General features: G+C 35.9%; 3 protein-coding genes and 1 non-coding gene across 5 annotated transcripts; 2 read left to right on the plus strand and 2 right to left on the minus strand.

Annotated features, from left to right (window-relative positions):
• Positions 1-4,716: 4,716 nt before the first annotated feature.
• Positions 4,717-5,580, plus strand: LOC107844120 (putative F-box protein At3g16210). Its single transcript, XM_016688614.2, has one exon. The coding sequence runs from the start codon at positions 4,717-4,719 to the stop codon at positions 5,578-5,580; it is 864 nt and encodes a 287-aa protein (XP_016544100.2).
• A 3,117-nt stretch (positions 5,581-8,697) lies between these two features.
• Positions 8,698-10,550, plus strand: LOC107845359 (non-functional pseudokinase ZED1). 2 transcript variants are annotated; one of them, XM_016689635.2, is made up of 2 exons: positions 8,698-9,060; positions 9,330-10,550. In XM_016689635.2, exon 2 carries the CDS (start codon positions 9,352-9,354, stop codon positions 10,426-10,428), a length of 1,077 nt encoding a protein of 358 aa, XP_016545121.1. In that variant the 5' UTR covers positions 8,698-9,060; positions 9,330-9,351; the 3' UTR covers positions 10,429-10,550. The 2 variants fall into 2 exon arrangements, with proteins under 2 accessions (XP_016545121.1, XP_016545122.1); XM_016689636.2 differs by lacking the exon at positions 8,698-9,060 and adding an exon at positions 9,074-9,236.
• A 208-nt stretch (positions 10,551-10,758) lies between these two features.
• LOC107845358 (pentatricopeptide repeat-containing protein At3g16610-like) lies at positions 10,759-14,458 on the minus strand. Its single transcript, XM_016689634.2, is given in 2 exon segments — positions 10,759-11,873; positions 11,875-14,458. Coding segments are annotated over 2 exon segments (2,535 nt in total). The 5' UTR covers positions 14,235-14,458; the 3' UTR covers positions 10,759-11,698.
• An 801-nt stretch (positions 14,459-15,259) lies between these two features.
• TRNAE-UUC lies at positions 15,260-15,331 on the minus strand. The gene has a single exon. It is a non-coding gene; the product is annotated as a tRNA-Glu (tRNA).
• Positions 15,332-15,966: the final 635 nt, after the last annotated feature.

Consider the following 15,966-nt stretch of genomic DNA (forward strand, 5'->3'; position numbering starts at 1 on the left):
ACATACATATATACTAACAAAAATCAAATTTAAGGGAAGGCCTCAATACCAACGCATTATTATCAAAAAGGGTCCACAATGCATAATTGTTAATGTAAATTCAAAACCCTTCATAAATACATGATTTTTCAACCTTAAAAACTTAATTAAAATAGTTTCATCATGCCCATTTAGTTTAGAAAAATCTCACTTATCTTATGTTGTTTAGTTTGAAGATTGGGACTCTAATCTTGACCCTTTCTTGGAAATTTTGGATTGGAAGGATTGGATTCTTGCCTTGAAGAAAAACCCTAATTTCTTTTGTTCTTGAGAGTAGAGAGGATTGAGATGCTGTAAAACTAATAAAAGATGAATTATGACACTTAGGGTATGATTTAAACTCGTGGGGGAGGTTTTTAGAGTGAAAAAAGACCAAAATACCCCTAAAGAAATCAATAGCAATGCAGGATTTTCCTCAACTGAGGACTAGGTTGACAAGCCGTCAACTTGGTGGCGTCCCGTCACCTTAGTCGTCACTTAAAGGTGGAATTTGATCCTTTCTGGTTAATGGTGACGACTAGTGTTGATTGGTCGTCACCCAGTTGACGGCTCGTCAACTAAGTCGTCACCTAGTTGACAACTTATCAACTTCGTTGTCACTTTTTGGCAGTCAGACACTCTAAAGTAAAATATGCATAACTTCTTACTCTGGTATCGGATTATGGTGAAGATAGTTGCGTTGGAAAGAGGACTCAAAGACCTTTGATTTGATATATGGTAGGCCCTTCAATTCATTGTATATAAAAATTGATGGTTGATGGAATTTGACCTAAGTTGAGATGTTCACCAATACTTAATCGATAGAAGAGTTTTGAACTCGTCTTTAAGTTATGGGATTTTTATGACCTCAATTCATATTCCAAGGTATTCTAACACTATAGGATTGATCATCACACATTTATTAACAAATAATCATTGGGTTCGGATCTATACGCATAGAAAAGACGGTTCAAACTTCAGCCCAAAAGTGCAGGGTGTTACACATACACTTCAAGAATGAAGTAAGTTGTCATACTTTAAACTTATCATATATTGCTAACACATGCACATTATAGAATGGAGTAGATTCAATGGATTGGATTTCATGAATTTTCACCAAATACCCATTATTTTTTCTTAGCCATCATAATATCATCAGTATGGTGCATCCAGATTCAAACTCAACGTCTTATCCACATAAAGGCATCTTAAGCATAAATCAATGGGACTTAAACTCAATATTTTTTCTTCATGGTGCATTAGAACTTTTAACCCAATGGCTTACCCTCTTAATTAGATGAAACTTAAATTTATCATCATATCTTTTAACAATATTGTTCTTCATGAACAAATTTAAAGCATAAGTTGTTCCAAATCAATTATTTTTTCTCAAATCCAATAATAATTATATCATTAGTAGCAAAAGACAAATAACATAAGAAATTACTAACCATGAAATTATCTTTAGATTTATAATCTCACTTTGTTTGGTAGAGTCTCGTGTTGATAACGTGTTATGAAATATAAAGCAAAGAAGAAGAAGAATAGAGAGAGAAAAGAGAGTAATTATTATTATTATTTTTGAAGGGTTTCTTGATGGGGTTAATCACATTGAATAAAATCTTTATTTATAGGGGAACACTAAGCTTGGAGTTTCTAACTTTTTTCATAAATAGACATTCATTATAAGTAGACATTCACTATATATTGTAATATATTTATAACAAGATGTATTTTTTAGTTGTTTTTTATCCTTAATTTTTATAATAATTTAATAAAATATAAATATCAAATATCATTTACATGTATAACACGCTTCGCAATAATAATAATAATGAAACTTTAGAAAAATACCATCTATAAAAAAAAAAACTTTTGACTATAATTAAGATATTCCAACACATAGATTCTATCCAAATTATCTCAAAACCCCCAAATTGCCAATGAGATCCAAATTTAGGTTCTCCTCTTTCCTTCTTAATTAAGCTTCAAATTTTAATTAATCTTTTATAATTTTTGAATTAGTGCAATCAATTATGGAGAATCGATCATTCATGATGGAATTTGTTTCGCTAACCGATTCTGAATGAGTTATCAATTTTAAATTGGAACAACTTTTTCACGTCATCCATATATGCCACCACTCTAGGTTATTTTGGGACATGACGAGTAGTTAAAGTGAATCACGAAAGACTGCTAATAATCTAGTTAAGGCATCATCATCGAGGCAAGACTTTGGCAGCTTTATTTCTTCAAAAGGTATATTGAAAGATACAATGAAGTTATCATATTCAGTTTCATTAGCTATTCGTGCAAACTAATATACAGATTCTTCTAGAAATGTCTATGTTATAGCGCTGGTAATAAAATATAGAAGTCCAATTTCAATATTTGTTCAAGAATCTGTTTTCAATGAGTAAATTTAACAACATGCAAAAGTTTTAGGGGCCTGTTAGATTCATTTCCTTAGAATACAAAATTCTAACCACCTTATATTCATCCAAATGAGGAACGTAGCCAAACCCAAACACTAGGTGATTAGAAACATCAGGAAGCTACACGGGGACCTACAAAGATTCTTGATCATTTTTGTGGCTGGGTTTTAAAAATACATGTTGCAACTAGATCTAGGAGTTATAGGGTAAAGAAGAAAGAGAACACCATTGCAACAAACAAAAACTTCAAAAATTTTAGTCGATTTACATAAAGGAAATTCTAATTTCTTATGCCCAGCAAATGTTTCATAAGAGTACAAAGTGTAACACGTGTTCCGTGACATCCAAGATATCTTTACCAATCAAATATCTTTTCTTATATAATGAACATTGATTCATATGCATGTTAATAAAATGAGGATCTCTAGTGAAACTACACCAAGATTTGGATACAGACCTATTGCATTAGATTGTCGATAGGAAGTCTTAACAAAATATTAGTTATTTCATCACCAGGTGGATCAACAGAGAAAATCATCGTGTTAATTGAATAGTAATAGCACAGAAGTACCAAAAAATTAGTTTGATGCCTAGTGAATCCGAAAATTCTTTACAAGATCACACGATAAGGGAAATTTCAATGAAATAGAGCAGTAAAATTCTATTAGTCAGGCAAGGTCGTGAGAGAGACAGACAGACAGACAGAACGACAGAGAAAACATTCAAAATAAGGATGTGAACTATTAGAGATATCATCGAGACAAAGAAAAATAAGGCTTCATCGAAGATGATAATGTTGGTGGACGAAAAAGATCAAGACAGGTAAACAAAGAAAGGTATGCATTGAAGAGAAATTAAGACAACAATGAATGGGAGATTGATGATGAGTAGAGAGACTGATGGAGCAAACAAAAAGGAGAAAAAATCATTCATAGCAATGTATCTGCATTGAAATATCGATTGAAGGAGAAATAGAGCTTTGTTCTGAATATAAACCTTCTCTAAAGGTTAATATTAGTTACCAAGTTAAGATGATGCCATACTTTGCTAATTTAGGAACTGATAAAATAGTAAATTGTTGAAGAGAATCCCCCCCCCTTCTACATTCAATTATTTATTGAGCCTGATGTGGAATCACCATCATTACACATTCATTCTTGGTCTGGCTGCTGGTCTTGTGAGCCTTCCTAGCTGCCTAGATTGCAGCCTGCCTCCTGAAGACCGTAACATAAGTAACTCCCCCCCCCCCCCCCCCATTTTAGCTCCTTCTACTCTCTTTATTGTTAATCCTCACAGATAAAATTATAAATTGTTGAAAAGAATCCCTGGTTTTGACTTCGAAGTCTTTGAGGAAGTCTCTAAAGGATCCACGTGGATTACGTCTCAGACGTCCACATTTCCATAGAAGCTTATTGATAGATGCGACGTGGACCGTCTGATTTGAGTTTGTCCCGATGGAAAATAAAGAATCTTCTTTTTTACTTCTGTGGGTATGTCGGCATTCATGAATACTTCTTTCTATGTTGTTAGTTGTCATTATTAGGACTTCTTCAGTTTTATATATGCTTCACTATTTCTGAGTTCTAACTGAGAACTTCTCTAATATTTTAGCCCTTGTCCAATCTTGTGGAAACACAATATTTCAGTGGCTAACATTTTACAATTTTATCAAGTTCCTAACTTTGCTATCGTCTAACTCGGTAACTAATATTAACTACTCAAGAAGGTTTATATCAAGAACCAATCTCCACTTGTCCTTCAATCTATGTTTAATATATAGATACATTGTTATGAACGATTTATTGTCCAACCAGTATTTCCTCTTTTCTCCTTTCGATTTGCTCCGTGTCAATCTATATTTACTCATTTCACATTGTTGTGAATGATTTTTTCTCCTTCTTGTTTACTCCGCCAATTTCTCTACCCACCATCAATCTCCCAAATCATTGTTGTCTTTCCCTTCAATGTACACCTTCCTTTGGTTACCCCTCTTCCTCTTTTTCGTCGACCTACATTATCATCATTTATGAATCCTTATTTTTCTTTGTCTCGGTAATATTTGTGATAGTTCACAACCTTGGTTTGAACGTTTTTTCTCTATCGTTCTCCCTCTCTCTTTCATGACCTTGCCTAACTAGTCAAATTTTAGTGCTCCATTTCTAGGAAATTTCCCTTTTCATTTGATCTTGTAAAGAATTTTCAGATTAGCTAGGCATCAAACTTTTCTGGTTACTTCTTTGCTATTATTATCTTAATTAGCACGATGATTTTCCCCGCTGATCCACCTGGTGATGAAATGACAGACATCTTATCAAGACTTCCTATCGAAGATCTCATGAAATTCAGGTCTGTTTGCAAATCTTGGTCTAATTTCATTAGAGATCCTTGTTTTATTAACATGCATATGAATCAACGTTCATTATATAAGGAAAGCTATTTGATCGGTAAAGATATCTTGGATGTCACAAAAAATGAGTGTTGCACTTTGTACTCCGATGAAACATTTGCCGAGCACAAGAAATTAGAATTTCCTTTGTGTGAATCGACTAAAAGTTTTGAAGTTTTTGGTTGTTGCAATGGTGTTCTCTTTCTTCTTTACCCTATAACTCCTAGATCTAGTAGCAAAATGTATTTTTGGAACCCAGCCACAAAAATGATCAAGAATCTTTGTAGATCCCCCGTGCAGCTTCCTGATGTTTCTAATCACCTAGTGTTTGGGTTTGCCTACGTTCCTCAATTGGATGAATATAAGGTGGTCAGAATTTTGTATCATGAGGAAAGGAATCTCACAGACCCCCCAACACTTCCGCCTATTGTTGAAATTTACTCATTGAAAACAAATTCTTGGACAAAAATTGAGATTGAACTCTCATACTTTATTACCAGTCATATGGCAAAGGCATTTCTTGATGGATCTGCATATTGGCTTGCACGAAAGGCTAATGAATCTGACTACGATGACTTCATTGTGTCTTTCAATATGGCTGACCATGTTTTTGAAGAAATACCACTCCCAGTGTCTAGCTCTGATGATGGTGCATTAACTGGATCATTAGCAGTCTTTTGTGATTCAATTTACCTATTTGCACATAATTCACTGGAGTGGTGGCATATGGATGATGGGTGAAGGTTGTTCAGGAAAGATTTGGTGCCATCAGTTTAAAATTGATTGCTCATTTGATATCTGTTGGCCTCAATGTTTTATGAAGAATGGCGAGGTGATATTCGAATCCATTGGGGGGGATCTTTATCTTTATGACCCTCGGAACCAGCAATTTCAAGATCTTCACTTCCAAGGTAATCCTGATAATATAGAACTATTTGCATACAAGGAGAGCCTGGTTTTACTTGATCATGGAACTAAGCCTTGGCCTATCAAATTTCGTTGATGACGGGAATGAAGAATTTGAGAGGCAAACTCAAGGGTCAAGAAAGCTTCGCAGGAAATGAGCCAGTGAAGTCTACCATATTTTGATAGTGAAAATATGTTCCAATAATTGCCATGTTTTAATGTTTCGTAATGATCTCTACTGAGTCAGCTGCATCACATACCAAATATCACCTGAAGAATTGTGAGTCATATAAGTGAGACGTCCTCACAAGTTACTTTTCTATCAGGGAACTGTTTGCATTCCCACCCCTTTTCCCTTTCTAAGCTTTGCTGCTTCTGTTGATTGTTTCTTGCATCATGATGCCAAGGGACTGAGAATCCCAGATGTTGATTGTCTTTGGCATGGTCAGTTGGTGAAAGTCCATTGTGTGGCGCTTTTCTAAGACTCTTAACAACGTTGCTCTTTAGTGGATCAGCCTGATTGGTTATTGGATTTAAGTCCTGCCAATGCATGTCTTTGCTCTTTGGTGGATCGGCCTTTGCAGTTCCAATCCATTTTCTACACCCCTCATTCCTCTTTTGATTGGTTGTTGCGCTGGTTGACAGGTCGCTTTTTCATGCAGATGTTCTGTAACTTATCAGCTAGGAGCAGTGCACCAGTGAGCTTTATAAGTTTGTCATAACAAAACCTTTATTGATCAATAGCTCTTTCAAAATCATTATTAATGGTTGTTGTTTGATGTACAATCCCCGTTTATGAAGTTCACTGTTTGAACTAGCGATATAGCTTTGTTTTGTATTGTGGATTACTGCTTTACGCTTATATTATGAAACCTTTATTGTTGTCTCAGTCTTGTTTTATTGCAAGTCTTGAGATTAAAACTCAGTTTCAAATATGGCCAGTGTTTGTTATGGACTTTAGCTACAACCAGTGCAACAGTGTAACAAGACAGCAGGAAAAAAGTGCTCGACAATCGCGTACCATAATTTTGAAGAAATGCTTCTGCATATTATCAATTGTAATGAAATCCAGGAAGTATATAGTTTGTGATCCTGGAATTGCTTTCTCCAATTGGCAGAAGATCATCAAATACTCTTTGGTGGACTGAAAGAGCATAATTTTTTTTTTCTCTTTTGATGGTTGTGGCGTCCGAGTCAGTTTGTCCGTACCTTGACTAATTTCATGTATACATGCTATCTCCAACATTGATACATGTTTTCTTCATTTAAGATCTATCCTTTTGATTTGAGAGAAGTCAATAAATTTAAAAGAAGTGCATTTGCTAGTGTTAGAGTAGGTTAAAGTGTCATGTTATTTTGGGAATGGACAGGTGGTCTGCTTATATGGAGGTGATTCTCTCCTCATGAGCGACTTAGGTGATTCTCTCCTCATGAGCTAGTGTTTAAGGTTCACTTAGATTCAAGCGTCGTATCTTTACATGGTATCATCGTCAGGTCCATCCTCATTTAAATTTCGGGTCCATGCTCCAGTTAGGCCTGAGCATAAAGGGGGTGTTAGAGTCTCATACTGCTTAGGGAATCGACTGGTGCTCTACTTATACAGAATTGGACACTGGCAGGTGTTTGAGTGAGTTGGAGTCCCCCATTGATTGATGAATAGACCGGTGGTCTGCTTATATAGACTTGGACAATCCTCCTCGAAAACTAGCTTTGGGAGTTGAGTTAGGCTCAGGTGTCACATCGTTACCTGGTATCAAAGCCAGGTCTATTCCTAATAAGGCTTTCAATCCACGCCCCAGTTGTGCTTGGTGTGACTGACTGAAGGGGACTGTTAGAATGAGTCAAATCCCATGAAGGAATAGGCTTCCCAAACATGAAACTAAAGAACACCAACAAATAGAGCTGCCCTTAATAAAAACCAAACCGAACCGCGAACCGCGAACCAAATCAACCCAATTAAAAAAATCAATATTTGGTTTGGTTTGGTTTTAAATTTTTAAAACTGATACTTATGTGATTTGGTTTTGGTTTTACTCTAAAATAACCGACAAAATAACCAAACCGAACCGATAAAAATTCTCTATATATACATATATATATGTATACACACACATACATGCATATATAAATTATTTATATATTATTCATAAATAAAATATAAATCTTTTTTATATTTTAAATTTTAATCATGAATTTAACTTTAGTCATATGTCTCCATCTAGTTGATGGTACGTTATGAGATTCTATATGATTTTCGCACTTTGAATGGCAAATGATACTAATTGTGTAAATTATCTTGTTATCTATGGGATTTTAAAGGTGAGTTTTATTAGACTATAGTTAATCACTAGTTTTGAACTTTCTCTTTGGTACCTATTGAGCGAAAAAATTACTGTGTTTACCTTTTGGGGGGTTTATCATATCATTCTCTTATACGTAGTTTCTAAATACTTTTGTAGGAGCGTTTGTATGGTGTTGTTCATGGTTTTGCCTAAGTATAACACTAAATTGACATCTTAGTTTCAAGGTTGAGAAACAACACTCGGTTGACATCTCATATGTTGGATTGAATTTTTTTAAGAAAAATTTCAACTTTATCATTAACTAAAGTTATAAACCGAAGAAATCGAACCGAACTAAACCGATAAGAACCAAACCGACAATTATTTTTTTGTGTTGGTTTGGTTTGGTTTTAAAAATTTAAAATCCTTTTTCCGAACTCTAGTGCACCGAGTTGCCCTTTTATTCAACCCATTTAAAGCAAGTCGGTTTTAGGATGCGTTGGGTCTTAATTAAATAAATTTAAATATTGATTTTAATTTTTTAAATAACTTTTCTAAAACTTTACCGATGTTAGGTCACAAAATATCTACTAAAAATTATATTTCCGACTAAAATGTCCATGAAATCTAACGAGGCAAAGTTGAATAACCATGAAAATTAACTAGGTAAAGTTGAATGACGTTTGAAGAAGAAACCAAATTTGAGCGACTTTAGTGGTCAATTTACCATAAGTCGACTAATTTGACTCTCTACTGAATTACTTGGTGGCTTCATTACTTCATTGACCTTGCTGTGTCTCTCGAATTTCCATGCACTTTCATTTGCCACTGATGGTCCTGTATTCCACAGTGATTGTTGAATTCCAAAGAAACTGAAAATGACAAATGAAAGTGCACAAGAAACTGCCGAGTCATTCAGAGGAGAGTCAAATCAATAGCTGTCTCGACTCTTTTTAGTTGTCAATCTGCGTGGTAGTCAATGCACAAGGCAGATTCCAAAGACCACGACCCTGGGGCGGAGCTACAATATTAGGTACGGGTTCAGAGAAACTCACAGTTTTGGCTTAAATCGTGTATTTGTATTAAAATATTATTAAATATGTAACTTGTCAGGGTTCTATCGAAAACAGCCTCTCTACTTCATTTGAGGTAGTGATACGGACTGCATACACATTTCCTCCCCAGACCCTACTTTGTGGAATACACTGGGTGTGTTGTTATTGTATTAAATATGTAACTAAAACGAGCTATGAGTTCAAAACTCATGAACTTCAAAATTAGCTTTTTTCATTACTTTTGCAGGAATTGCTAGCAGTTAGATCAAATGCATCACTTTAAGGAACTTATAAGCAAACTATCACCCTTTGCCTCTAAAGGAAGGCTGAGGAAAGAGCAGAACTATTTGAAGAATGGAAGTGCAGTGTTAGAGGAGTTTCTTACTTTATGCGATGGAAAATGCCGAATTCCCCTCCGTTACTTTAGTGCCATAGAAATCGAGAGAGCAACAAAAGACGCAGAGAATTCAGTAATTTTCATCAAAGGAACATATATGGTAAAAGGTTTACTAGACAAACGCAGTATTCTGGTTAATTTCACATACTGTAATTTTGACAGAAAGTTCAGTGATGTATGCCGAGATATAGCAATTACTTCGCAGATGAGCCATCTTAAGAACGTGCTTAAAATTATCGGCTGCTGCCTAGAATATGGAGAACCTGTTATGGTGTATGAATATGTTGAGGATGCAATAACTCTTGATGATTTACTTTCCAATAATGGTTATGCTAGAAATTCGTCCATACCTTGGGAAAGTAGACTGCGGATTGCCAATGAGATCGCTTCAGTAATTGTTTTTCTCCATAGTGAATTTACTACGCCCATCATTTTCAGAGACCTGCACTCACAAAAGGTGTTAATAGATCAGAGTAGTGGAGTTTCCAAACTGTACGATTTCTCATTCTCCGTACCATTGCCTCCGGGAGAATTGGAAGTAGAAGCTCAAGATGGTGTGCGCGGAACATGTGGCCATCCTGATCCAGAATACTGCTGCTCGGGTATTGTTACTCAAAAAACTGATGTCTACAGTTTTGGAAATGTTCTCTTGCAGCTATTGACTGGAAAAAATGCGTATGTGCGTAATGGTGCGATCATAAAATTTGGGGAAACGTACTTGGAATCCAATATGGAAGAGTGTAATGTAATGGATATAGCGGATCCTGACATTTTGGCTGGAGAGCGTGGAATTCATGAGATTCGACAACAATTGGAAGACTACTTTGATCTTGTTAAGAGATGCACGGTTACAAAGGGAGACGATAGACCATACATGATTTATGTTGCAAGAGAATTGCGCCGAATGGAGAAGTGTTTTCATGCCCTCAGTACTCCTGTTCTGAATTAGAACTTTGTTCTGCATGAAGAGAAAAATAGGAGTAATGTAAAATTCAGATACAACTATTATATTTTCTTGTGTGTTTGAAGTTTGTCCTAGCATTTCCAATATGAGAAGGAAACATTGATCAACACATGTAGCTCTTGACAACTTTGATTTGCTCAATGTTAAGAAACATAAACGCCATATAAGCTCAGTCAATGGTTAGATGGGTTTAAAATACTCTCTTTTATTGAGTTTAAGGATTCAGTTGGGGAAAGGGTGAGTAGAAGGTTGACAAGTAGTCACAACTACAACAACATACCCAGTACAGTCTCAGAAATGAGGTTTGGGAGGGTAGTACGTGTGCAGACCTTACCCCTAACTTGGGAAGTAGAGAGGTTTGTTCCAATAGGGGTTCAAGAAAATAACAGGAGCGAAGAAACCAAAACAAAATTCTACACAAGGCATGATAAAGCATACTGAAAAGGCATCAGTAACTTAAACAAATAATACGATAGTAACAAAAATCGAAGGAACAAGAACCTACAAGAGCAGTACTAGGACTGCTAGTATGGAAGGACAGGCGAGACTGCACACAACTACCACAACTACATACTAACCTTCTACCCTAATATGTATCCTCCATAATCTCCTATATAAGGTCATGTCGTTGATAAACAAAAGTTGCGGCATGTCTAGTCTGATCACCTCTCCCCGAGACTTCCTTGGCCTACACCTACCTCAATTCGGAAACCATCCATAGCCAACCTCTCACTTCTCCGTGCATCTCCTCTATCCTTCTCATATGCTTCAGTACAAGGATGGAAGCAAATGAGAAGGATACAACGACTAGCTCAAAATCAAAGCTTGAAGTGCATGCTGTATAATGGCAGAAATCCGGCATTTGCCCAAGTTTCATCAGGATCGATTGTTCATAATATCAAAAACTTTGATCACTGATGCATGTGCCAACCATGGTGTACGTTCTAAGAAGCTCCAGGATGTTACTGATCAAAAGTAAATACCAGATATCCAACAGTAAGACTAGGCTCTTTATAAGAAACTCTGTGATGTTGAGTTTTCATGAGCACGAAGCAGTACATGCTGCATCCGTCAAATCTTCTTACTTTCTTAAACTTCGTGCCAAGTCAAAACCAGATGAACAAATTCAAATGGAGGGAGTATCATCTTTGAATACAGTTCAGCTACCACGTCTAGATAGGCAGTGCTGCATTAGTAGAGTTCGGAAGAAACTTAGTCTACACTAAGCAACAAAAACAGTTCCAATCTTTTTTCTTCACCAGAAATCCCCGCAGCTGCATATTCCATCTCTGAAATGATGAAATCGACTTGCATCCCTCACTGTAATTTCTCTTTTCGTAATTAGAGTTATATATTTCAGTGTACTATGGTAGTCAACACAAACTCGTAAATTCTTAGTAACGAGTATGGACTTGCTAGGATCCAGATTTTGCAACTGCAAGTTTCTCGCTGTGATAAAGCAGAATCTGTTCCTTCTCTTCTTCCTCAACATCTTGATAGACAAAACTGGATTCTGCACTATACCCCAATTTTTTCATTTCTGTCAGAAGTTCCTTCAGTTTCTCATTTATTTTAGCGAACTGAGGGTGGGACATATCCCCACCAACAAATGCATGGACAACGCCGTTTATTTCAATCCAACTACATCCTGGGCTCTTCTTAAAGCCAGAATCTTTCTGCTTAACTCTAACATGAGCAGCGTCGTCCCATCTCCCAGCAGTAGTATACAAATTAGATAAAAGAACGAAATTTCCTGGACTTTCTGGTCCTAGATATTGGATCTTATTAGATACTTCTTCTGCTAGTATGATATGCTTATGGATTCTACACGCAGCAAGCAAGGCACTCCAGATACGGACATCGGGCATAAAAGGCATTTTCTTGATGAAACAATACGCCTCGTCCAAAAGACCAGCACGCCCTAAAAGATCCACCATGCACAAGTAATGATCCATCCTAGGGCTAATCTTGAATTCTTGACACATACTGAAGAACCAATGTTTCCCTTCAGCAACAAGACCCGAATGGCTGCAAGCAAGTAAGAGACCGATGAAAGAAATCTCATCCGGCATTTGACCTTCGGACTGCATGTCATTGAACAGTGTAATTGCTTCCTTTCCACGACCGTGAACTCCATATCCAGCAATCATTGCATTCCATGAGACGACATCCCTTTTATTCATCTTATCAAAGACAATCTTAGCTATGCCGATTTTACCACATTTGGAGTACATGTCAATTAGAGCATTACAAACAGAAACATCCTCTGTAAATCCACGCACTATTGAGTAACCATGGGTACAAACTCCAAGTTGTAGAACAGCCAAATGTGAACAAGCTGGTAAAATTCCCATTACTGTTGCAGATTCCGGCTCAACCCCAGACGATTGCATCATCCGGAAAATACTCAAAGCTTCTTCTGCATGACCATTCTGGACACACCCTGCAATTATCGCACTGAAAGAAACAGAATCTTTTAACTCCATCTCCTCAAAGAAGGTAAGCGCATCATCTATTCTCCCGCATTTTGCATACATAGAAAGAAGAGTATTACTCACCATTAAATCCAAATTGGACCCTAACTTTACGGTATAACCATGCATCTTTCTTCCTCTTCTCATATCATTCAGCTTAGCACAACCTCGAATGACCGTGGCAAGCATGACCGGAGAAGGAGACTCGGTATCTTCCATCCTTGTATGCTCAAACAGTTCCAATCCTTCTTGCGTAGAATCACACGTTACATATGCTCCTATCATAGCACTCCGCGTGATCTCATTCTTAAAACTCATGAATCTAAAAATCCTCTTCGCGTAGTTCAACCAACCACATTTTGCATACACATACAAAATCCCAGTGTCAACAACTACACTATCGACAAAGCCCCTTCTTATAGAATACCCATGAACAACCTTCCCTTCACGCAATTTATTACCTTCCGCAACACCAGTAAGAATAGCCACAATCGTAGACGAATTGGGACTTACACCATTTTCTTGCATCTCCAAAACCAAACCAACCATCTCCAAATACAAACCGCTTATCGCGCACCCTGAAATCATCGCATTCCACGCCACAACATCCCTTTTCGTCCGCATCCCATCAAACACCTGGCTCGCCTCGACCAACAACCCACACTTCGCATAAAAATCAACCAATGCTGTACAAACATAAACATCACCATCAACCCCATTCTTCATCACATGTTCATGAACCTCAACGCCACTTTCCACGTCTTGCATTGCAGAACAAGCCTTGATCACAAAAGTGTACGTATACTTCGTCGGTCTAACACCACACTCCAACATTTCATGATACAATTCAATAGCCTTTTCAAAGGGTCCATTCCAAGCATAAGCTCTAATCATTTGGTTCCATAATATACCTTTCTCATTCCTATCTGAGCTAGGAATTTTATCGAACACATGGTGCGCATGATCGAGCCTACTACACGCGACATAAAATCGCGTTAATTTGTCTAGTAAATTCGATCGATTATCGTTACAATAATTGTTCTTAATAATGTGTTGGTGCACCAATTTGCCTATTGATAATTGCTTAGTTTCAATGCAAGCATCAAGAATTGCTAGGTAATTGTAATAAGGTTCTTCGTTGATATTCCAACCTATGTTGCTCGGACTCTTCAAAAATGTCGGCAGGTGCACGTGGGGTTCCATAAAAGTCGTGTATTTTTGGAGAATCAGACACGAATTTAGTATCGAAAGTGAAGAATCCGTGTAACTTAGATTCCAACTGATGTTTATTATTCGTCGCAGGTTTGCGCATGACATAATTATAATGCACTCGAGCTCTCGATATGCGTGACAAGGCAGAGGTGTATTATAAATATTTAAAATGGTGAGTGAAAGCGGGAAGCCTATTTAAATAATATCAACATACACAATAATTTATCCTACTTATACAAATTTTCATCCTTGTAAAGAAATTATAAAAATTTTAATTAATTATATTTCTTCATTAGATATATCGAGAGCTAATTATGTATCTCAATAGATTCAAAATCAAAAAAAATATATCGAGAGCTAATTATGTATCTTTACAGAAGAAAAAATGTATCTTCATTGAATGTATTATGTATCTCAACAGACTCAGAACCAAAAAATATATATATTGAGAGCTAATTATGTATCTTTATAAAGGAAAAAATATATCTTCGTTGGATATATCAGAAACTAATTATATATCTCGACAGATTGAGATTTTAAAAATTAAGCAAAATGTCAAAATTTTCTATAATTAAGCTCCAAAATATCAAGATTTATTTTGTTTTACCTTAAAATTACTTCCTCGGTCCATCTTTACTTGTAAATACTACTAAAGTTAAATTTCCAATAATACTCATCCAATTTTAAAAACTAATGGTTAATTTATGCTAAATTTCCAATAATACTCATCCAATTTTAAAAACTAATGGTTAATTTATGCATTTGTGCCCATTTTATCGCAATTATTAATGACTATTCATTATCTAATGCATTTTTTAAACTATTAAATTTAAAAAAAAAACTCAAATATATCATCAAATTATTAGAAACAATTCATCTATGCACATCAATCGATATTAGTTTACTATTTGTCGTGTATTTGTGCTTGACATAATCATAATGCACTGAAGCTCTAGCTATTTGCGACAGGTAGAGATCTATTATAACTAGGTAAAATGTGAGTGAAGGCAGGAAGCCTATTTATAAACTTTTAAATTACTCTCTCCGTCCACAGATATACAATAATACTTATCCAGTTTAAAAAGTTAATGAGTAATAATCCAATAATAAATTTACATTATAACAAAAAGTTCCGTTACCGGGAATCGAACCCGGGTCTCCTGGGTGAAAGCCAGATATCCTAACCGCTGGACGATAACGGAAGTTGTTGGTGAATAACAACAAATTATATAGTACAATATATCAGGTTTTTTGGAATAATTATTTATCTCAACTTAATTTACAAAGTATTTTTAAATTTACTGGCGCGGTCAAATTCACTAATTCTCATCTGATACGAAGAAAATATTTTAAAGGTATTTTTTAGAAACGCTTTCATAAAATAAGTAGATTCTTCCTTCTTCTTTTTTTGTCTGGCCGATAAATGGAAGACATTTTCTAAAACATATGATTAAATTTCTATTACTGTATCAGTATCTAAAAGTTAAAAGTCATAAACTAAACTACAGAAAAGCGGATAACAAATTCTCCGACAACCCTTAGTTTCCTTCCTGGCTACGTTCACCCACTCAGCCAAATACGAATACGCCCCCATAAGCTTTAGCAATATTGTTGAGTCCTAAGAATTCTTGAGTATTTGTTGACTAATACATGGGAACTCTTAGGATTATTTTTCCTTTTCAATTTTTTTCTAATCATCTTGATTAAGCTGATCATAAGAATAACAACTAAGAAGTACCTGATATTTGTTGCTGGTGTGAGCTAGCAAATATCTCGTAAATTTAATCGAGGTGTGCGTAAACTGATCCAAACACCACGATGATTATAAGAAAAAGTT

This window comes from Capsicum annuum, chromosome 10, assembly GCF_002878395.1.
Source record: "Capsicum annuum cultivar UCD-10X-F1 chromosome 10, UCD10Xv1.1, whole genome shotgun sequence".
Lineage (NCBI taxonomy): Eukaryota > Viridiplantae > Streptophyta > Magnoliopsida > Solanales > Solanaceae > Capsicum > Capsicum annuum.

Excerpts from the sequence above, each read along its gene's own strand:
- LOC107844120 (XM_016688614.2), top strand. The coding sequence starts at position 4,717 with ATGATTTTCCCCGCTGATCCACCTGGTGATGAAATGACAGACATCTTA.
- LOC107845359 (XM_016689635.2), top strand. The coding sequence starts at position 9,352 with ATGCATCACTTTAAGGAACTTATAAGCAAACTATCACCCTTTGCCTCT.